Source organism: Solanum tuberosum, unplaced genomic scaffold, assembly GCF_000226075.1.
Source record: "Solanum tuberosum cultivar DM 1-3 516 R44 unplaced genomic scaffold, SolTub_3.0 scf00371, whole genome shotgun sequence".
Taxonomy (NCBI): Eukaryota; Viridiplantae; Streptophyta; class Magnoliopsida; order Solanales; family Solanaceae; genus Solanum; species Solanum tuberosum.
In genome coordinates, this window is record NW_006239294.1 from 94,790 (window position 1) to 117,137 (window position 22,348).

Consider the following 22,348-nt stretch of genomic DNA (forward strand, 5'->3'; position numbering starts at 1 on the left):
AGTGACCTACGCAATCGACATACAAGGCTACTAGACTCCCCCTGAGCAACAAAACCAGGTGGTTGCTCCATATAGACTTCTTCCTCAAGATCACCATGCAGAAAAGCATTCTTAATGTCCAACTGATGAAGAGGCCAATGACGAACGGCAGCCATAGATAGAAAAAGACGAACAGATGCTATTTTAGCCACAGGAGCGAAAGTGTCACTATAATCTAGCCCAAATATCTGAGTATACCCTTTGGCAACAAGGTGAGCCTTAAGTCGATCAACCTGACCGTCTGGACCAATTTTGACTTGACTCAAGGCTGTTAAAATGTTTAAAGACTTCAAACAATAGTAAGAACAAGATACAAGATTCACCGTCGTTGATGATATTACTAGTCTACATCAGCTTTAAGGCCTATAATTGAATATGATGCTTATTTCATATCAGTCAGAAGCTTTAGTCTGAAGCACGTGACTCAAAATTTTATATTTTTAAATGAAGTTAAGGACCCATGCATGAAAAACAACGGTCAGCACACTTCATCAACTTTCTCTTAAATTTCTCCCTTATATATTTAATTTAAACAGGGAACCATATGTTACAGTCCGATAAAAGAAGGCTATATTTGGTGTTCACATATATAATCTAATTTAATGGAGAAAATCCGGCGTAACACACTTTTTGCTGCGCTAAGACAGAAACAAACTTACATTTATGGCTCTTAAACAAAGTCTGCATTCATTTCTCAAGATCTATATCAGGGATGTACTCACTTCTCTCTACATATACACACACACGCATGACATATATAGCATATATATGTATCCTCATCTCGAGCAAGAGATGGAATGGAAGGAAAAAATTAGGAGGATCGAAAATTTTGCTCGTAAGATGCTGCAATCTATACTCATAAGTATGAAACTGTTGTTAGAGAAAAACATTCAGATTATTTGTTCAAAATATTAATAAGCTCACAAGAACAGGATAAGTATATTAATTTGTTTTTTATAGGTGGAGGAAAGACATTCATGCTATCCAAACACATCTATGTCGCGTTCTCTATATAATCATTTACCTCCTCCAATATCCATGTAATTGTTAATCACCCTAATAATACCAGTGACAGTCACAATATCCCCAGGGATGCATGCATCCACAAGATCTTCAGTTAGTTCACATTCAACAGTTCGAGGTACTCGTCCCTCTTCATGATGTTCAGATTTCAGCAGCTCCTGAATTCTACGAGAGCATAGTTAACTTACATAAGAAATGAACAATAAAACAGAGAGTTAAGAAGAAGAATAGAATAATAGAAATGAAATATTTAGTAACATATTTTACCCAAAAACTATGATATAAAAAGATGTTGAAGTACAGTCTACAGACATCAAAGGAAGAGGAATTTACCTTATTTTCTGAAAGTCTATAATTCGAGCTGTAGACCTTATGGGATTAAAAGTCCTACATTTACAACCATGCAATTCACATACTGGTGGAGGTGAAAATTTTCCATCTGGAAAGTCACGAGTAATACTGGTTCCGCACTTAGTACATGCAAAACACATTTGCATCACCAGAGGCTTGACTGTGCTGACTTTTACCACTGTACCACGTACAGAGACAAGCCTATCTATCATGTGAAAAAAACATATTAAGAATCTAAGCAGCATTAAGCTAATTGATCGATAAAGAGCAAATGTAAAGTTGAATATCATTTTACCAATATAAGCAGCTTTTAGGTTCTTCAATGCAATCATTGATTGAGGATAGTTGTGGAGACGTATATTTATCTTCACAAAATCATCAAAACTTTCATCCCCCAATTTCATAAAGTAAATCTGCAAGCAGCAGGGACATAACGTAACGATACAATTAAGATAAAATAATATAAATATGTGGAAAAACTGAATTTCATAACTGTAAATGTACTACCTTGTGTAACGCAGCACTCATACACAACAGAGCATCTTTAGATTTACTCTCTAAAATTGTATAAAATTCTTGGAGCTCACAAAGTTTTTGGAATTGCTGAAAGTCCAGTGGCAATAAGAACGTGCCGTCAACCTCCTTCACCTAGATTAATAATTCAGTATCATTCTTTAATCTGTAACTTACAACTCTAAGAATTATAATTTTCCAGCAATTGAATCATGCTTGAACACTAAAATATTACAATAATATCAGCAAATCAGCCATTTCCTTTACTATTAGTACTGTACTATGCCATAATTGTCAGATATAGACTCCAGTGGATAACGTTCTCCATTCGAATACTTTAGACAAGAAACATCAAACAGTATAATAAAACCCTCCACAAGAAGAAATAAGAGATTAGAGGAAGACCAACTTTCTGAAATAGCAAAAGAGTCCTTTGTTCACAAACTTTTTGGACTTTGAAAGTACATGACAAGCAATATGTGGCATCATCATCCTTCACCTACGATGGTGGTTTTAGAGTACAATGGAAGGTTTCACAAGAACCAATAGTTTTTGCCTTGACCTTGTATAAGCAATAAGAAATCTACTAAAAATCTGTAAGTACTATGACTGTGAATCCAGTTATTATTATAATTAATTTGAAATCGTTGTAGGAACCCATAAATTTAAAAAAAAAGTGGATCCACCTCTATTCACCTAGACTTAGGACCCGTCTCTCCATAAAAATTATTCACTTTATTTGAAAACTATTGTTTGGTGTATTTTAAATTTGGCAAACAACTTATAACCTGCTTTCCGATTCAATTTTCACTTTCGAAGTTGTATTTAAGTTGAAATATGAACAATATTCAAAATATTCTTCGCAAAACGTATAACCAAGCACAATTCCATTTTCAACTCCAACTCCATCAATTCCAAATAAAATGAAAATTATTTGGAAATTATGGCCAAAAGCATACTTAATAATTCAACATCAGTCTTTGACCTTCATTTTCAGTTCCTATTAGTTATGGTTATCCGGCAACTAAAAAAAGTTTAGAAGAAGAAATATTAAATGGAAAAAATCAGTAAATCAGCAATTTCCTTTGCTACTAGTATGAACTTCGCCTTATTCACAGTAGCAGATACAGATTACAATCATCCAAGTTCACCATATGAAAACATCAAATGCAGAAAACAGTTCACAATTGTTTGAAACAAAACAACTCAAAAACACTACACAAAAAGCAAATACTCGGTGTATGGAGTACAACAGTCAATCCATCTTAATTTCCTAGTAAATTCAGCCAGCCATTTCACAATTGTTTGTAACAAAACAACTCAAAAACACACCTAAAGTATCCAGATCTTTTTTGAGTTTCATTCCTGGTGTTTGAGTTCACTATGCCAATTATAACCAACTATTTATCAAAACAAATCTTAACTATCAATTGTTGCTTTTTCCTACCTGGACATGTGATATTTCATATAGGAAACTCACACAACTTACACAAGATACTTTTAGATGTGATTTCGACCATAAATCACTCAACTCTCCAAAGTAAGTAATCATAGCGTGTCTTCGAGAGCTAACCTGAGAAACGAATTGTTCACCGGAAGGAGCAGAGAAGAAGCGAACAAGCTCAGAGGCGAGTAGGAATTGTGGGTCACCGACATGGAAATCGATACCGGGGAAATAAATCGACAGTGCTTTACCGAGACCGATAGGCGTCTTCAGTTTCTGTTGAATCTTCCCGTTCACCGCCATTTCTCCGGTCATAGCGGTGGCGATTGGACCGTACAAAGCTCTCCGAGAGGGAAAAAATGGTTCACGATAGTTTTGGCGGGAGAAGAACACACGGGGCAATATAGAAATGAAAAAGGATAAAATATAGTTTGTGCTATTAAAAATAGTTTAAATTAATTGATTATATATACACACACTTAATGTCTAATAAATTATATATATTTAATATTTTTATTAATAAATATATTTATTTTTAATATAATAAATTAGTAAAAGTGAACAAAGAAAATACTAACAAATAAATAAGAAGAGATCTGAATTCTTTCCTTTAAAACAAATAAAAATAGAGGGGATGTGTATCATGTATGGGATGAAATTTGAGCCTAGTAATTGGATTAATCGAAATTCAATTCGTAAAAGCATTGACTCGATTAGATTTGTACCTAAGATAGTACATTCAATCACGTCTAAAAATATTCTCGAATTACTATTTCCAATATATTTTGGATCAATATTATTTCGATATAATAAGATTTACTTAATGAATATGATATCATTATCACGTGATTTATTTTTTTCTGTGATCATGATTTTTTTTCCCAATTGAAATGCACTAACAACAATTTCTGATCCGACACTAATCATTTTCAAGCCTAGCGCTAAAGCTAGCAGTAGCTTGATACCACTAAACATTTTTTTTTAGATAAGTAAGTATTTTTTTCATATTATATCAAAGACGGTAAGTAAGTCGTCTCGTAAAAAGGAAATACGTCTCATATTCACACGTAAAACAATACCATTATTAAGCTTTAAATATACAATAAAACCTCATTAAATTAATATTCGGTTAATTAATAATCTCTATAAGATAATAATTTCTTCCGGTCCCGACTTGGGTCAATGGAAAAAATCACTCATTTCGATAAGATAATAAAATAATATATTTTCATAAAACCCCTATATAAATACATGGTCTCATTAATATTATAAATTAATAATTCTTTGAAAGTATAAATATATCTAAGAAAATTTTGTGAAATATAATTCTATTATGTTCTGTTTTTTATTAAAATTTAAATTAGTTGGAGCTCATCTCTAACTTTTCTTATTGCATCCAAAAGTTTCAGTGTTGTCTTTTCTAATTGCACCATAAAATTGTGAAGAGTTCTAGATGCAAGTGCTTTATGTGTAACTGATTTCCAAATGTATTGTATCATCTTCAACTTTATCAACATTGTTTTTCCAATGATATCCACAATTTGTTCTACGCTCTGGATCTCTGAACATGTATCATTTTCACCCATCCAATATGTTATTAACATTCATTTTATTGCGCTAATTGAGATTATTAATCATGACTTCAAGTTTATGAATGACGTCTTCACAAGTGGGTTCTTTCAAATTCTTCGAGATTTTATTCCTAAACAATTTTTTGGTGTTGAAACACTCTTTAAATTAATAAATATTAATTTATCGATTAAATAATACCTCTACAAAAGTGGGTTCTTTCAAATTCTTCGAGATTTTATTCCTAAACAATTTTTTGGTGTTGAAACACTCTTTAAATTAATAAATATTAATTTATCAATTACTAAATAATACCTCTATAAAATAATAATATTTCATAATTTCGCTTATATTAATTTAGAGAGGTTTTACTGTACAAAGCCTAATTAATACTTAAGTCTAAATTTAATCTTGCTCTCCTCATAATTTTCTTTTACTAAAATAAAAATATATACGAAACAAAAAGTCCATGCCTTTTTGCATGTCTATACAAAAACGACGCCGTAACGACACGTGTCGCTTCAGCGATTCTTCAAACTCTTAACAAACAGTCCTTTATACCTTCACACTTATATTTTTTTCTGGAAATCTCTCTCTCGAGGAGAAATCAATGGTCAGAGGTAAAACATTTTTCATACTAGCCATCTTCCCTGCATGTGTTCAATTTGATTTTAAATTGTTATCGATTCATGTGATTACAGTTTTTAATTTTTTTTTTCGATTTTTATTTGTGTAATTATGTGTTCTATATTGAAATAGCTGCTGATTCATGTGCTTACGGCGTTTTTTTTTAATGATTTATGTGTATAATTATGTGTTTTATGTTGAAATTGCTGCCGATTCATGTGCTTACCGTTTGTTTGTTTTTTTTTTAAAAAAATTTCCTGATGTATGTGTATAATTTATGTGTTCTATATTGAAATAACTGCTGATTCATGTGATTACAGCGTTTTTTTTTATGTATGTGTGAAATTATGTGTTCTATGTTGAAATAGCTGTTGATTCATGTGCTTACAGCGTTTTTTGAATATGTATGTGTTTTCTATTTGTTAGGATTTCTGCAATGTCGGTGAATTTGGATCATGTGAAATTATGTGTTCTGTGTTGAAATAGCTGTTGATTCATGTGCTTACAGTGTTTTTTTGATGATGTATATGTTATGTCAGGATTTCTGCAATGTCGGTGAATTCGGATCAAAATGTGTGAAATTATGTGTTCTATGTTGAAATAGCTGTTGATTCATGTGCTTACATCATTATTTTGATGATGTATATGTTATGTCAGGATTTCTGCAATGTCGGTGAATTCGGATCAAAACTGCAGAGTTGTTAGTGTTGATGATCAATCAGGAAATGAAACCCTAATGGAAAATCGAAATAATCTGGATTTAGTTTGTGAATCGGTTATTGATGATGGGGTTAGGGTTTTTGGAGAAGGTAATGACGTTGTTAAGGGTTTAAGAGTGCAAATGGAAGGTTTAGGTGTGGAGATTGATTTGGGTCCATGTGATCTCGAAGGTGAAATGGGGTTTGCAGGGTATGGTCGGCTTGATGGTGAGCTTGTGGTTGATTTGACGGGATTTTCACATCTTGCACGAAGGGGGAATGTAGTAGAAGGAGCCGACAACATGCAAGAGGTATCAGGTGGGACAAATGGATCTGTTCCTGATGGTAGAACAGTCAACATTAATGATGGTATGGATGTTGGGCCTGATGCTATCGTTCCAGAAAGACGAGGGGTTAAGCACCGAATGGAAGAGGAAGGGAAGTTTTACGTGTCCGATTTAGTATGGGGTAAGGTGAGGAGTCATCCTTGGTGGCCTGGGCAGATATTGGACCCTTCTGCTGCATCAAACAGCGCAATGAAATACTTTAAAAAGAATTGCTATCTTATAGCGTATTTTGGTGACCAGACATTTGCATGGAATGAAGCATCTAGCATTAAGCCATTTAAGATGTACTTCTCTCGAATGGAGAAACAGAGCAACTCAGAACACTTTTCTCATGCAGTGAACTGTGCTCTAGATGAAGTCTCTAGACAGGTTGAGTTGGGACTCGCCTGCCCATGTTTGCCGGAGGAAACCCGAGCAAAAATGAAATCTCAGATTGTTGCAGAGGCTGGTATCCAGTCGGAATCAAACATGAGAATTGGAGGTGACAACTTTTCAGATCAAACCCCATTTAACCCTACCGAACTTGTTAGAACACTCAAGTCAGTAGCAGCAGCTCCACATTCCCGGCTTGACAGATTGTCTTTTATGTTGGCAAAAGCTCAATTGGCGGCCTTTAATCGCTGGAATGGTTATAATGAGCACCCAGTAATAGAAGAATTTAGCGATTTGTTTGAGAATGATAATGATGTTGAACCACTGCTTGGGAAGAAAGATGCTAGTGATGTGGCGTCGGAGGAAAATTCTAATGTCCAAGGTACTTCCTCAACAAAGCGTCCTCGTTGCTCGGGGATTGCTGAGCACCCTGGTAAAAAAGTAAAATCAATGTCCGTGTTGGTGTATGGGAGCAGTTCACGTATATCAAATGATCAGAAGAAATCTAGAGGGATAGCTGGGCGAGAGAGGAAGTCTGTGTCTTCTGAGAAGAGACATTTAACATTTGAATATATGCCTAGCAATTCAAAGGCAAAAAGAAGGAAAAAAGAATTGTCACCAACCAGTGGTAACAAGATGTCTTTACCATCTCATAAAGCTGCAAGGCGAAATCTCAAGTCTATTGACAGAAACTCCCGAAGAACGAGCGAGCATAATGAGAACTCGATAAATATTGGTTTTGGAGATTCAGTACTTGGTCTCGTGAAATCTGAAGGAGAACAGTTGATTCCAAAAGAATTCCCTTCTCCAACAGAAATGCTCTCAAAGCTCTATTCGGCAGCCAGGGATCCCATGAATGCGAGTAGTATTTTGCTGTCACAAGCTAGTTTGTTCTGTGATTATAGGAATTTAACTTGCTCGGAAACTACTGTGTCAGCAGACCACTCAAAGCCGACAGAAAAGCATATAGGACAAAATTCATCCAACTCAGCATCTGCTGAAACTTTGTCGATAGAAGGTATTGAGGATTCGTATTGGACTGATAGGATTATTCAATGCAACCCCGAAGATCAGGTGTTATTTGAACCAGAGGTCCAAAACGAGGAGGATTTTCCTAATGCTAGATGGGAGACTTCTCCTGGCCTGAGTCCGATCTTGGACTATAAACAAGAAGTAGGCCCGTTGGTTGAGAATTCAGAAAGAGAAAATCTATCTGATCTTGTGGATGGAAGTTCCGAATACTCCCCAACCACGCTGATTCTTAAGTTTTCAGATTTAGAATCAGTTCCTCCCATAGCAGATCTAAACATAATATTTAGTCAGTATGGTCCACTTTGTGAATCTGAGACCAAGCTTATTCACAAGAGAAAGCAAGTAAGAGTTGTTTTCAAGAGGCGTGCCGATGCTGAAACTGCTTTTAGCAAGTCAGGGAAATTCAGTATTTTTGGTCCATCACTCATCAGTTACCGCCTACAGTATTCACCATCACCACGCAAAGCATCTTGTACCTCAAAACGTAAAAGGAAGTATGCAGCATCAGTAGCAGTGAAGGGCGTTCAAAACTGAAGTAAGATGAATTCTTCATTACCTAATTTGCTGGATTTTCCCCGTCGGATTAAATAGTTAACTTGTTAGCTATGTTAATATGAATTTTGTTGCACATAGCTGAAATTAACTGCTGACTGTTTTGTCTACTTAGAAATGTTTTAGATAGTAGAAAAATAGACTGGGAAATATCCCATTTATTTGTGTTCAACTAAGAATTTTGTGTCTATATATTCGTTTACCCGGAAATATAAAATATTTTGGCATCTAGTCGTTACAGTATACTTGATGAATTGGTGTTTACAGTTCGAATTTCTTCATATTAATAAAGGTAAGATGCACTTACAATTGATTGTCCTCTGTTGGTTGTTACTTGCTTTTGTAGTAAAGGGTGTGATACTATTGAATTACTTGGTCTTTGCTACTGAAAATCTAAGTTGCGGGGACTCGTTCACTTTTGATGTTGCATCTCTGTCGGATTCTTCAAAAATACACTATTTTTGGAGAAGCTGACATGCATCCGTGAGATATGTAATTTCTTAATGTGGTGTCTTAGAATATGCATATACCTTATCTATGACTTGCTATTATCTCATTTGGCCCAGATTATATTTAAGAGATGAGGGAATTTTAATAGTTTTCATGTTCATGGGGGGAAATTACAACTAAAAGAAATACATATTGCTTTTCAAAATATCAACTTTAAATTAACCTAATTTCTAATTATGATAAAATTATTAATTTAAAACCATGTCCAAACTATTAAGCTTTCTTTACCTTCTTTGATCTTTTCCTTTCAGCCATTAATGGCTTCTTCTCTCTTCTTCCTTATGTCTTCGTTGGTTACCTTCTTCTTCTTTCGTGTTCAAGCTCAAATCTTAAAATCAATGTACTGTAAGGTTTGAAATATTCGGTTTGAGTGAATAATATTTCGAAAGATTTGAAATATTGAGAGGAGATAATATCTAAAATTTGAGATTATTTAGAGGAGATTTGAGTTGGTTGAGATTGAAAAAAATCGATTTGCAATGTATACTTTATCACTGTATCAATCTGACTACTTTGTGTCAATTGTTTTTAGGTCATATTTTTGAGCAATTTATCAATTTATGTTGGGTATTGTATATTCCTGTCTGTTCCTCAATTTTTGTCTATTAATTTGACAAATATGTCTTCGTAATATTCTTCTCGAGGAACAAACAGTATAATATTTACATTTATTTGCTTGATTACATATTTACCCAACACATTTGTATATATATTTGTTTGCATTGTTATGTTCACTCGAATTCATCTAATATATATATTAATGTTGTTGCAAAAATAAAGCATTTTAACTGTCACTTACTTTTAAGGGGTATGCATCGGTCGTTCGATTTTATGTATTATCGATTTGATTTATCAATTTTCAATTTTTAAATATGTTAAATTAATAAACGGATTTTATGTATTATCGGTTTGATTTATCAGTTTTTAATTTTTAAATATGTTAAATCAATAAACGAACTAACAAGATATTTTTATCGATTTTTAGTCTTTAACGATTCAATATTCAATTTAACCAATAAGAAGATGCTCATAAACAATATATAACTTCTCTAACTTGGCGCAACATGACAATAATGTAATTTTACCCATGCTCATAAAATAAAAACAACAGTAATAATTAACATGAAAAGAACTATAATAATATAACATAAATAAAATAACTAAAATAATAATGTGCATTAAAAACTATAGCCTATACGGCAAATGTAGTAACTAGTAGTATGCTATAATTCTTTTTATAAAATCATTAAAACAATAATTCAATAACAAATCAATAACATTTTTTTTTCGATCCAATTTTTGCGCACCCTTAAAATTTGCTAAATATTTTTGGATGTCAATCCTAGGTAACTATATTTTAGTGGTTCCAATTTTTTATTTTATTTTAAAAAAGGTAAAGTAAAATATATTGGGCTTGCCTATTCCAAATCCTTGTTAATATAGGAAAGCCATCAAATTGTTATTATAAAAAGCCCTCAAATTGCTGCAACTCTTACAATCCTTGCTATTTGCCCTAGAATTCTCATTATACAGCTATGGCAGCGGCGGCAGAGGACTGGGCAGGATTGCCTCATGATCTCCTTGTTCTGATTGCAAAGCATGTTAAAGTGATGGAAGATTTCATTGCTTTCAGTGGTGTTTGTACCTCATGGCGAACTGCTTCTACTAAGGACAATTTTGATATGCTTTATCCCCAACTTCCTTTACTAATGCTCCCTGATAAAGATGACGATTATCGAGAATTTTACTCTCTTTCCAAAGGTAAAGTTTCGCGTAGATTGTACCTCCCTGAGGCTAAAGGCCGAGAATGTTTCCCGTCTGATCAGATGGGATGGCTTCTCACCCAATCATTAGACGGAAAAGAGGTCAGTTTGTTGAATCCTTTCTCACGTACCCAAATTCAACTTCCAAATCAATTTGCCTTAAGTGGTTTTCTAGGTTTAGAAGAAGAGGAGGAGGAGGAAGAAGAAGAAGAAAAGGAATATCGTTACATCAGAAACGCTATTTTATCTGCCAATCCATCGTTTACATCAGATTATGTACTCGTCATTGCATATAACACAGATGTTAATCATTTGGCTTTTTGGCGACCTGGAGATATTAATTGGACTGAATTTGAAATTGTTTATAGAATCGGTGGAGTCTCCAATATGATTTACTACAAGAGCAGATTCTATCTTGTTTCTTGGAGCGCTGAAATAGGTATCATTGATGTTCAAGACGGTCCTGAACCACGCGTAGAATCGCGCTTGATTTATCTTAACGATAATCGGGACTTGTTTTCACAAGGTGATGTTCAATACTATCTTGTTGAGGTAAATGATGCACTATTACTTGTTGTCCGATTTGGTAGAAAGCGTCCAAATATTGAAGATGGCCTGGACACTTTTAAATGTGAAGTATATGAATTAGATGCAATAGAAGGTAAGTTGAAAGAGATTAACGACTTGGGAGATTCAACTATTTTTTTGGGTCTCAATGGAGCAACTTCCATTGATTCCCCTAAATTTACCGGAGTTAAGCCTAATCATATATATTTTACTGACGATTGGTTTGAAGAGAACTACTTTTTGGAATGTGGCGGTGGAACAGACACAGGGGCTTACAATCTTGAAGATGGAAGTATTGAATCTTTTTATCCTGAATTATCACTAAGTCGTCCTTGTCCGCCAACTTGGGTTATACCATCATTATGATCATGAGGAGTTATGGTGTTCTATACTGGTCCAATTTGTGAAACAAGCGAAACTACTTTCAGCTAGTCAGGAAATTTAGTATTTTTGGTACATTACTCATCAGTTACTGCCTACAGTATTCGCCATCACCGCGCAAAGCATTGTGTACCTTTACGATTAAATAAGATACAAAGAATATGCATACAAAAATGAAGCCTATCAACAATTCTTAATTGCCCAGAAAGAAATTCACTTACTCATTAATTAAAGGGAAGAGGGTCAAAAATGCCCTTAAGGTATTGGAAATTGCTCAAAAATGCCCTTCTTCCATCTATTGGATAAAAAATGCCCTTCCATCCATCTATTTGGATAAAAAATGCCCTTAGAGTTAAATTTAAAGCCTAATATTACTCTTACCTTTAACAGAAGCTGATGTGGCAAATATATATTTTTAATTAAATATGTGGAATTATTTTATTGGTCCACATATAATTAGACCCACTTTCATTCACAATCATTCATACCCATTAACCCAAACCCATTTCTCCCACTTTCTTCATCTTTCTTCTACAAAATTATTTGGAGGATTAATAAAATAATATCAAAACAATCAGTAAAAGAACATGATGTTCCAAGCATTTCTCAAAAAATTTCGAAGTCTTTCATGAGCTAATTGGAGATTGAACTCCTCCTCTATTGTTAGAGGCTCTAGTTTTCTTGAAATGTAATAAACATGGCTCGATTCGATGAAAAGTAGAATCGTGTCTTGCTTCCATGGGAGATTGAATGAAGGATTTTTTTGTTCCCATCTCAGTAAATCATTCATTCTTTTGATACGTTTTGGTGTACAAATTAAATTGCACTTATCTTCACTACCACAAAATTAGTAGGTAAATTAATTTTTTTTCCAGAGAGACCTTTTTTCAAAGATCCAAGAATACCGAAAGAATTTATTAGTATTTTATTAATCCTCCAAATAATTTTATAGAAGGAAGATGAAGATGAAGATTAAGGTAGAAAGAGTTGGGTCTTTTAGAAATGGGTTTGGATTGATGGGTATGATTGGGAATGAAATCTAATTATATGTGGACCAATAAAATAATTTCATATATTTAATTAAAAAATATGTATTTGCCACATCAGCTTCTGTTAAAGGAAAGGTAATTTTAGGCTTAAATTTAACTCTAAGGGCATTTTTGATCCAATAGATGGAAGAAGGGCATTTTTGACCTTTTTCCCTTTATTAAAATACTGTAAGCCAAATTAATTAGGCATGAAAGAGAAAAAGTTGATGATGGTAAACATTGGGAAAAGATCACGTAAAACGTGCCTGCAATAATTATTAGGCATTCAATAATAACTTTCCTATTTTGTATATATTTATATTAAATGTATATAAAAAAAATATTTATTTGCATATAATTAACTTTGCTATTTATTGTGTAGTTATATCCATATATTATGAAAAAAATAAAATGTAGCTATTTTTCTTGAATATATAGGTATGTTTGCCATATTCTGTAGTTTTTTCATTCTTTCGGATGAGGCAATGGTTAGAGGAACTATTAACATTATTCAATAAGCAATATGTGTATTTGGAAAAGAATCATGTCTTTTATTTGATTGAGTATTTCATTAAATCATTATTTTCTACTTGTATTATTCCTCTTAACATTTTTAATTCAAAAAATAAATCTAATAGCATAATAACTATTATGTGTCAAAAAAGTTCAAGGTTAAAGACTATGTTTTTTTTTAAATTCTCATCATCTAGTGATCTCAATTTACCACTGAGAAACCAAAAACATTGGTTCAAATCTATTTTGAAGTGAAAAAAATAGCTTGATCTACTATATATATAAAGTAATCAACTCTAATTTCAAGGGACTTTGTGATTTGGTTATCGATTTTTTCATCAAATTGTTTTTTACGAAATTTAGATTTTATATTCATTTTATATGCAATTTTCTCAGTAGAAATCATAACAATCATAGTACATATATATATATTTTTAAATAATATGTATAAGTAACTTTTAAAAAAAATATGAAGCCCCAAGCGATGGCTTTAGTGACCTAGGGATTAAGACGGCCTTGCCTTAAACAGAAGTCTCACATTTGAACTTGGGAAACATGACGATCATAGGTGATTCAGGTAGATCGAGGAAGTTGCTCAATTAGTTCTAATTGTAAATTTTGTTTTACTAGAAGGCTACTGGACAACATCACCCGCTCTTAAACAGAAGGTCTTGACTTCGAACTAACATATAGCCTTCCTCCTTTAAGGACACTCCGCGAGGCCTTGCAAATTTGAATTAGTCGGGTCAGTGAGTGCACATGCATAAATGACATCTTGTAAACTAAAATGATGCTTTCAACACACTTTCAAAATCGATATTGCAAATCTATCATAATACTTCTGTGTGACTATAAAAAACTTGTTTTAAAAATTAAAAGAAAACGAGGAAGAAATAAAAGATATTAGCATGAATAGACTTCGTTAATTAATTAGCCAAGCTGAATTTGTTAACTCGAGCTCATTTGATTTTATCACATATTATCTCACGAATTTTTTTAAATTTAATTTTTCCTGAAATTATCTCACAAATTCAACATATGATATGAAATTATATCTTTGCCATTTTTGGTGTTGTAAGTTTGTTTCAATTATATAATTATTAAACATGAGTAACATCAGCCTACAGTTGCAAACGATAAAAGGTAGATAGGTGAAATAAAAAATTGAGTTTAAGATAATTATAGTGAAAAATGAGGTCTATCGATCCAAAATATTAGTTTGAATAAAATAATTCGAGTCCTAGAATCAACCATACATCATACCCTTTTTGAGGTATGATCTTTTTCTTAATCCAACGTGATTACATGAAGCTTAGTACATCAAACTATCTCCCCTTTCTTCTTTTCACTTTTAATAAAAATAAAATAATAATTATTTTATCAATTTTTTTTACTTCAATTGTCCACATGACCAACTCAATATTTCAAAATGTATTATTTTTGTTTCAATTTATTTGACTTATTTTAATTTGACACAAAATTTAAGAAAATAGAATATCACTGATACAACAAATGCCATTTAATTTCGTAATCTTAAACATCTCATATAGAAAGTTAAAATTAAAGAATCGCTACATACAAAAAAAAATTAGGTCAGACAAATTAAAACGAAACGGAGATGTTATGGTAGTAATAACATTTACATAGGTCCAAAGTCCAAACGGCTAGTGAAAATATTAAATTTCATTTTTCATTTCCCCCAATTCTTTGAAAAACTGCTTCGTTAGCAATTCAAAAAAATATATTCCCTCTTTGGCTCTAGCGCTCCCATTTCTATCATCGCACTTATTTTTTTCTTTCTCAGAAACCCCTTTATCCTTTTTCTCTTATTATCATCAAAGATCCATTCAATTTTGAAATCAAATTCAGATTCAAAATCAAATTTTAGCTTGGATTTGTACTGTTGGGGTTCATTGAAAAGAGTGAAAAAAATGGATCTTGAAGTGAATGAGTTTAGTCTCATTGATTTCTCATCGGAAAATGACAATCTTATCGGAAATTCATCTTCTCCTCTCCCTTCTTGGGGTCTTGAAGAATACCCATCTTCAGGTTCTTGCCATTCCATTTTTTTAATTATTTTTTTTGGGTGATTGTTGATTTTAGTTGTTAGTTTTGTTTACAAACCTGTTTTTTTTTCTTTGTTTAGTCTTGAAATTACAGCAACGATGATATAGCTAGTGTAATTGTACTAGTGAGGTATGAAGAGGTTAGTGTGTATGCAGATTTTACCCTAATTTGGGTGATATAGAAGCTGTTTTGGATAGATTTGAAACTGTGGGATTAGAGAAAAAGATAGTCTTTCTGACAAGATCTGGAAAAAGAAGGGAAATTAGCTTGTACCCTTTTGGGTTTTTAATGAATTCAATTCTTCAGTTGTGGATTTTGTGTACTTTATTTATAGTTTTTGATTCTTTGATTAGTGTTTGAACTATTGAATAAAAAGAGTAGTTTTCTTTGAGGGTATAACCTCTCTAGGTAGGGGTAAAGTATGTGTACACTCTACCTTCCCCTGACACTACTTGTGGGATTACACTGGGTATGTGAAGATCTGGAATAAATTGAGTTTTCTCGCACCCTTTGGCTGTTTAATGTGATTTCATTTGAATTAATGTGTGGAATATCAGGAGTTTCCAGGTTGATCCATCCCACCTCAAATGTCTTGAAGGAACAAATCAGCTGATAGAAAAAAGTGACTAAGTAGCTTGAGGTTGATATACATTTTCTTGGAGTTTATTAATTTGGGCTTCATGCATGTTTATTCCTTAAACTTTTGAGCCCGTGCTGGGGGCTGAGAAGTACTTAAGAGGGATTTAGACATGCTTTTTTGAGCCTTTTGATAGTAGTTTTGTTGGAAAAGAAGTAATCTGTTAATCCTATTTGATTGATGGCCCATGAGCTAAAGAGCTCATGGAGTGTTATTTCTTTTTTGTATTTGGTATGTCTCTGAATTATAATCACTTAATGTGGGAATGGACCTAACCAGCTCATTTAACTCATAAATGAAAAAGGATGCTGACCTTTTATGAAGCAGCTAGTGGAGATTACCCTGTAGAGAGCTGGATGAGGGGAAGCCCTTACATCCGATACTAAGGATGGGAATATCCTGACCCTGCTATAATTATGCCTGCGCGATGTTACTTTGTTCAACTTTATTTGGATCTTTTCTAGTATGTGGAATTCTGTAACTGAAAGAACTTAAAGAATAGCTAGCGTTGTTGCTTCCTGATGGAGATTTAGAGTTGCTAAACTTCTCGATAAAGCCTCAAAGGGTGGACCTTTTTTACTCTCCTCCTTGGTTTTTATGACAATTATTAGAGTTAAAAACTTTTTATTTTGCTTATGCTGCTTCAATTCGTTTCTTTTTTCATCTGTGTTCAGATAGTGGTACTAAGTCACATCTGCATACACGAAATTGTACATTGTGTGTGAATTATTTTCGTTTTGTGCTGTTTAGCAAATCAGACTGAGGCTAGAATCTTGGTGTTTTCAGGAGCTATTAATATTCAAGAGGAAATGGACATGGCTGGTAAAGGTAACCATGACGAGCAGTTCCCTCAGCTGCATGAGTCAAAGGAACCTGAGAAGGCCAGAAGAAAAGGAAAGGTCAATTTACGCAAAAGTTTAGCTTGGGATAGTGCTTTCTTTACAGATGCAGGTAGCTTTTGTTTATAGTTCGTATTAAGGGGGATTTATTTATCTAATCTTGTACTGCAAACTCAAGTTTACTGACAACATATTCAGGTGTGCTTGATGCCGATGAGTTGTCCTGCATGATTAAGGGAGGTGATAAACAAACTTTACCTATGATTGAGGAGGATGTGCGACAATCACTTGATTCAATCTCCACGTTGGAAAGTGATAATTTGACACTAGAACATATTGAATCGGAGTTATTTGGAGATATAAGAGCCTCAATCCAGAAGGTGGCCATTCCAACTAGTGGGGATTTATCTGCAAAGACCGATAATGGAGCTAATTCTTGTAAGTTAATAGTATTTGAGAGTGGGAGTGGGAGAAGGGTTACTTCCTATAGGGTCAGATTTCTTTTGAGTTGAAGTTTCAATCATCATAAAGGTATGCATATTTCTCGCACGTTATTCCAATCTAATATTAATCTTTTTTACAGCTGCAAAGAAAGTGGATCTTGCTTCAAAAGATAGGGTAAGTTTAATTTTGTAGAGATGACATCTGAAAATTTAGTTACTTTTCTATATTTCTTAACAATTATTGTCTATATTCCCTAATGTCAGATGAAGCCAAAAATTTCTCCAAAAAGAATCATTGGAGCACAAGCTGGGATACCAAAAAGTCAGCCAAAGCAAATTACAGGAACACAAAGATTGGGTAAAGGGTTGAACCAGGATAAGGCACAAGTCACACAGGCATGTAATTTGTCTTTGAAGTTTCATTTCTATTAGCCAGCTCAAACAATATTTCTTACAGTGTCATCATAATTTCATATTTTCCCTTAGGTTTAGAAATACTGTTTTTCCCATATTTTCTTTTCTATAGCCAATTAAAAGAAATTCCTTATATTTAAAGAAAATATCATCATTCATCTTCAATTTTCCCTTTTTTTGAGTCTGCTAGCTGTAGGATTTTAAAGTATTGATTGATTAGCAAAAGAATTGGGACTTCTGATATTTTACTGACATTGCTTTCTGTTGTTTAATGAAGTCTATCAGTAGAACGACAAGTGGAGCATCGTTAAAGCCTCCAAAAGTTAACACAAAGTTGCAACCTGTTTCTGCATCCAAAAGGGCTTCTTTGGATATCACACGAGTCAAAACAGATAATGACAGCATGGAAATCAGTACAGGTAAGTGGTAAAAGACTTTGTGAAATTTTGGATTAATTTCTGAGTAAAGGATGAGTAATAGCTGTCTTCAATCATTTATGGTTTGTAACACTTTCTTAAACATTTTTTCTGACCTAGATAGTTTAATGGGAAATTGCAGCTTCTGTTAGAGGGGCTCAGACACCAAAAGCATCTGCCTTAAATAAAACTAGTAGGGTGATGCCCAAACCTACTACGTCGATGAAGCCATCTTCTGTGGGATCTTCACCTGCAATGAAAATGCATGCAACAAGATCTTCAAGTGATAGTTCTGGAAGTACTTCATCTGACAAGACAGCTAAGTCTTCAATTCCTGTAGCGAGGAGAAAGGTTGATAGCAAACCTATTGCTCAACCTTCTGCAAGTGCAAAACTCAAAACCCCTTCAAAAGCCGCGGTGAAGAGTAAACTACCATCTGGGAATTCTGCTGTCTCAGCTTATCTGATGTCTTCTAAGATCAACGCAAATATATCGCCTGCTAGTTCTATTAGTGAGTGGTCTTCTGTATCATCATCATCTTCTGCGATCCAAAGGTCAAGCAAGTTAAGGACTAGCTTTGACACCAGCTCCTGCAGATCTTTTGATAGTGACACCTCAACTTTGGATATAAACAATCATTTAAGTGATCAGAAGTCAGATAAGCCCGAAATTAGGGGAACAACTTTACCTAGAGAGAGTTTAAAGCAAGCAGGCTCAGTTTCTCGTCCAGCCTCCATGATGAAACCAACAGGATTGCGCATGCCATCCCCGAAGATGGGTTACTTTGATGGGGTCAGTTTAGTGTTCTTTTCATAAGTATCTATTTTCATGTCCTTGCATTAGAAATGATTTATGTGATGACAGCATCTAGTATTATGATGATAAGATCATTACCAAGTGGAAAGAAAATAGGTGTATTTAAGTCTGCTGATTTTTTTGTCTGGAAAAAATGATTACCAAGTGGAGGACTTTCATTTAGTCAAGGCCATTTTCTGTCAGCTTCATGAAAGTATCTTACGTTACTTGTAATAATCTTTGTAATTCTTGAATCAGTGTGCTTCCAAATTTTAATGTTAAAACTCATTGTTAAGCAGGTGAAGGCAGTCCGGACTCCTAATGGTACTCATTCCAATTCGTCTACTGCACTGTACAAGACTGAAGCTACCATCTGTAGCCCAAAAGTAAACTCAAACACTAAAGCTAAGAGTGTAAAAGTTCCACTTAGGGCAAACAGAAAGCCTGAAACTCTGAAACACCTCTCTCCTTTATCTTCTTCAGACAAGTCAAATATTTCAGATAATCACTCTGGCACTCAATCCAGTTCAGCTAGTCCAGTGCCCAAAACTGAAACTATCGTCTGTAGCCCAAAAGGAAACTCAAACACGAAAGCTAAGAGTGTAAGAGTTCCTCTTAGGGCAAATAAAAGGCCTGAAACTCTGAAACACCGCTCTCCTGTATCTTCTTCAGACAAGTCAAATGTTTCAGATAATCACATTGGTGGTCCAAGTGATATTACTCTTATTCCTGAGTTATCTCTTGAAGTTCAACATGCAATAAGTGGAGCAAATACTTCGAAAAATATGGATGTTCTGGCTGAAGAACCTGATCCATTTGAACACATCCGAAGTGCTGGTTGGGTTGCAACTCAGGGTGAAAACCAAGGCATAGCAAGTGCTTTGAACAATGAGGAAGATATGGCTGAAGGACCTGATACAGTTGAACATGTTGCAGATGCTAGTTTGATTTCAAGTATGAGTGAAAACCAAGGAATAGCAAGTATATTGAACAATGAGGAAGTTGTGGCCGAAGGACCTGATACAGTTGACCATGTTGCAGATGCTAGTTTGGTTGCAGCTATATTGAAAAATGAGGAAGTTGTAGCCAAAGGATCTGATACAGTTGACCATGTTGCAGATGCTAGTTTGGTTGCAGCTATATTGAAAAATGAGGAAGTTGTAGCCAAAGGATCTGATACAGTTGACCATGTTGCAGATGCTAGTTTGGTTGCAGCTATATTGAAAAATGAGGAAGTTGTAGCCAAAGGATCTGATACAGTTGACCATGTTGCAGATGCTAGTTTGGTTGCAGCTATATTGAAAAATGAGGAAGTTGTAGCCAAAGGATCTGATACAGTTGACCATGTTGCAGATGCTAGTTTGGTTGCAGCTATATTGAAAAATGAGGAAGTTGTAGCCAAAGGATCTGATACAGTTGAGCATGTTGCAGATGCTAGTTTGGTTGCAGCTATATTGAACAATGAGGAAGTTGTAGCCAAAGGATCTGATACAGTTGAGCATGTTGCAGATGCTAGTTTGGTTGCGGCTATATTGAACAATGAGGAAGTTGTGGCTGAAGGACCTGATACAGTTGAACATGTTGCAGATGACGGTTTGGTTGCAATTAAGAGTGAACAGCAAGTCATTGTTAACAATGATATTCACGAGGAAGTTGTGGCCGATGAACCTGACACAGTTGAACACGTTGCATGTGATGGTTTGGTTGCAATTAAGACCGAAAATGAAGTCACTGTGAACAATGATACAAATGTGATTAACAGTGAACACCAAAGAATAGAGGAAGTTGTGGCTGATGAACCTGACACAGTTGAACACGTCGCAGGTGATGGTTTATTTGCAATTAAGAGTGAAAATCAAGTCATTGTGAATAATGATACAGATGTGATTATGAGTGAACACCAAAGAATAGAGGAAGTTGTGGCTGATGAGCCCGACACAGTTGAACATGTTGCAGGTGATGGTTTTGTTGTAATGAAGAGTGAAAACCAAGTCAGTTTGAACAATGATACAGTTATCATTAAGAGCGAAAGCCAAAGAGTAGCAAGTACTTTGAACAATAAGGACTTTGTGGCTGAAGGACCTGATACAGTTGAAGATGTTCCAGGTGATGGTTTGGTTGCAATTGAGAGTGAAAATCATAGTGTTTTGAACAATGATATCCTTGCTGGTTTGGCTGCAACTAAGGGTCAAAAACAAGGTGTTATGGAGCATGAAATGAACTTGGATACTATTGAGAAGATTGACATCAAGGCTGTTGAGGTTTCTATTACTGAAAACATTAGACTCTGTCAAACAGAGGATGAAGATGGAGTAGGTGTTCAGTGCAATGTTAATTATAATTTGGACGTGCCTAGCCAGACGAATGAGATGAACCTGGAGGATGCTGTAAATGGTTATAATTTGGACATGCCTCGCCAGATGAATGAGATGAACCTGGAGGATGATGTAAATGGTGACCTCAAACATACCAAGATTGATCATGTTGAGAGAGAATCTGACTCAACTTTCAGGGGTGATGAAGGTAGAGTAGATGTCAAGGATGATTTGAATACTCCTGAGAAAACAAATGCAAAGAAAAATGTGTGCGCAAATCAAGCGGACCAACTAAACAGTCTGGTAGAAGAAGTCAGTATGTCCCCATTTAGCAATAAGGTTGAATCTCTAATGAACAAATTGGCCTATTTGTCACTAAATACCCCTGAGATAGCAGTTAGAAGGATGCCTTTTGCTGTCAAGAATTCTTCCGGTGATTGTCTTGATTTTTGTGAAGGAGCTGAACATGTAGTTGGGAAGACTGATTTAGATTTGCCTTCTTTGCAAATCAATCATAAAGAGAACAACAATTTATGAGGATAGCCAAGCATGCTTCATTGCGAGGTAAAAGATGTGTTTCTATCCTAATATTATCATGAAAAGATCTTTCTCCCCAATGTAGTGAACTTTTCTGAAAACCTTAATCTTTAACCTCTTTTGCTTCTTATATAATGATGTATTGATGTGCTAAATTGCGCTTAAACTTTGATCTTCAGATATGGTTAAGCTTCAAGAACAAGGCTAGTTTCCGGGGGTGGCAAAAGCATCACGTTTGTATAGCACACATGATGAAGGCTTAAGTGATGCATGATTTTTTTTTTCTTTTCGTGTTGAGCTAAGATCAAGGTTTTTGAGAACATGTCTGTGCAAGTACTGATTTATGTATTACATGAATGTAAAAACCTTGAATGTCTTTCAATGTAGGATTCACAGTCAAAACCTCACTAGATGCAAGAAAATTTCTATCAGTAAGTACATTTTTTCCTACCCTCATTGGAGATGTCTGATAAATGCATCTATTTTGAATTACATGTATTGCTGTATAAATATCATGTTGCATGAGGATATCTTGCTATGTTGCTCGGACTCTTAA

The 22,348-nt window shown here is 34.4% G+C and overlaps 4 protein-coding genes across 4 annotated transcripts in view; 3 read left to right on the plus strand and 1 right to left on the minus strand.

Moving 5' to 3' along the window:
- The window catches only part of LOC102581695 (probable DNA helicase MCM8), a 17,217-nt gene extending 13,456 nt beyond the window's left edge, over positions 1-3,761 (minus strand). Inside the window, exons 1-5 of the mRNA XM_006361713.2 lie at positions 3,500-3,761; positions 1,921-2,061; positions 1,709-1,826; positions 1,396-1,618; positions 1,064-1,227 (exon numbers count right to left, since the gene is read on the minus strand). Coding sequence (XP_006361775.1) covers positions 1,064-1,227; positions 1,396-1,618; positions 1,709-1,826; positions 1,921-2,061; positions 3,500-3,685 — 832 coding nt within the window. The 5' untranslated portion in view covers positions 3,686-3,761. The remainder of the gene's footprint in view (positions 1-1,063; positions 1,228-1,395; positions 1,619-1,708; positions 1,827-1,920; positions 2,062-3,499) is intronic.
- A 1,738-nt stretch (positions 3,762-5,499) lies between these two features.
- On the plus strand, positions 5,500-11,842 carry LOC102582027 (uncharacterized). The gene is made up of 3 exons (XM_015315472.1): positions 5,500-5,559; positions 6,224-8,550; positions 10,595-11,842. Exon 2 carries the CDS (start codon positions 6,234-6,236, stop codon positions 8,547-8,549), a length of 2,316 nt encoding a protein of 771 aa, XP_015170958.1. The 5' UTR covers positions 5,500-5,559; positions 6,224-6,233; the 3' UTR covers position 8,550; positions 10,595-11,842.
- LOC107063509 (putative F-box protein At1g65770) lies at positions 10,613-11,773 on the plus strand. The gene has a single exon (XM_015315454.1). The coding sequence runs from the start codon at positions 10,613-10,615 to the stop codon at positions 11,771-11,773; it is 1,161 nt and encodes a 386-aa protein (XP_015170940.1).
- A 3,210-nt stretch (positions 11,843-15,052) lies between the features above and the next one.
- Positions 15,053-22,284, plus strand: LOC102582351 (uncharacterized). The gene is made up of 9 exons (XM_006361715.2): positions 15,053-15,378; positions 16,820-16,984; positions 17,071-17,310; positions 17,456-17,490; positions 17,580-17,711; positions 18,007-18,148; positions 18,288-18,937; positions 19,240-21,819; positions 21,972-22,284. The coding sequence occupies exons 1-8, from the start codon at positions 15,261-15,263 to the stop codon at positions 21,790-21,792; spliced, it is 4,035 nt and encodes a 1,344-aa protein (XP_006361777.1). The 5' UTR covers positions 15,053-15,260; the 3' UTR covers positions 21,793-21,819; positions 21,972-22,284.
- The last annotated feature ends 64 nt before the right edge of the window (positions 22,285-22,348 follow it).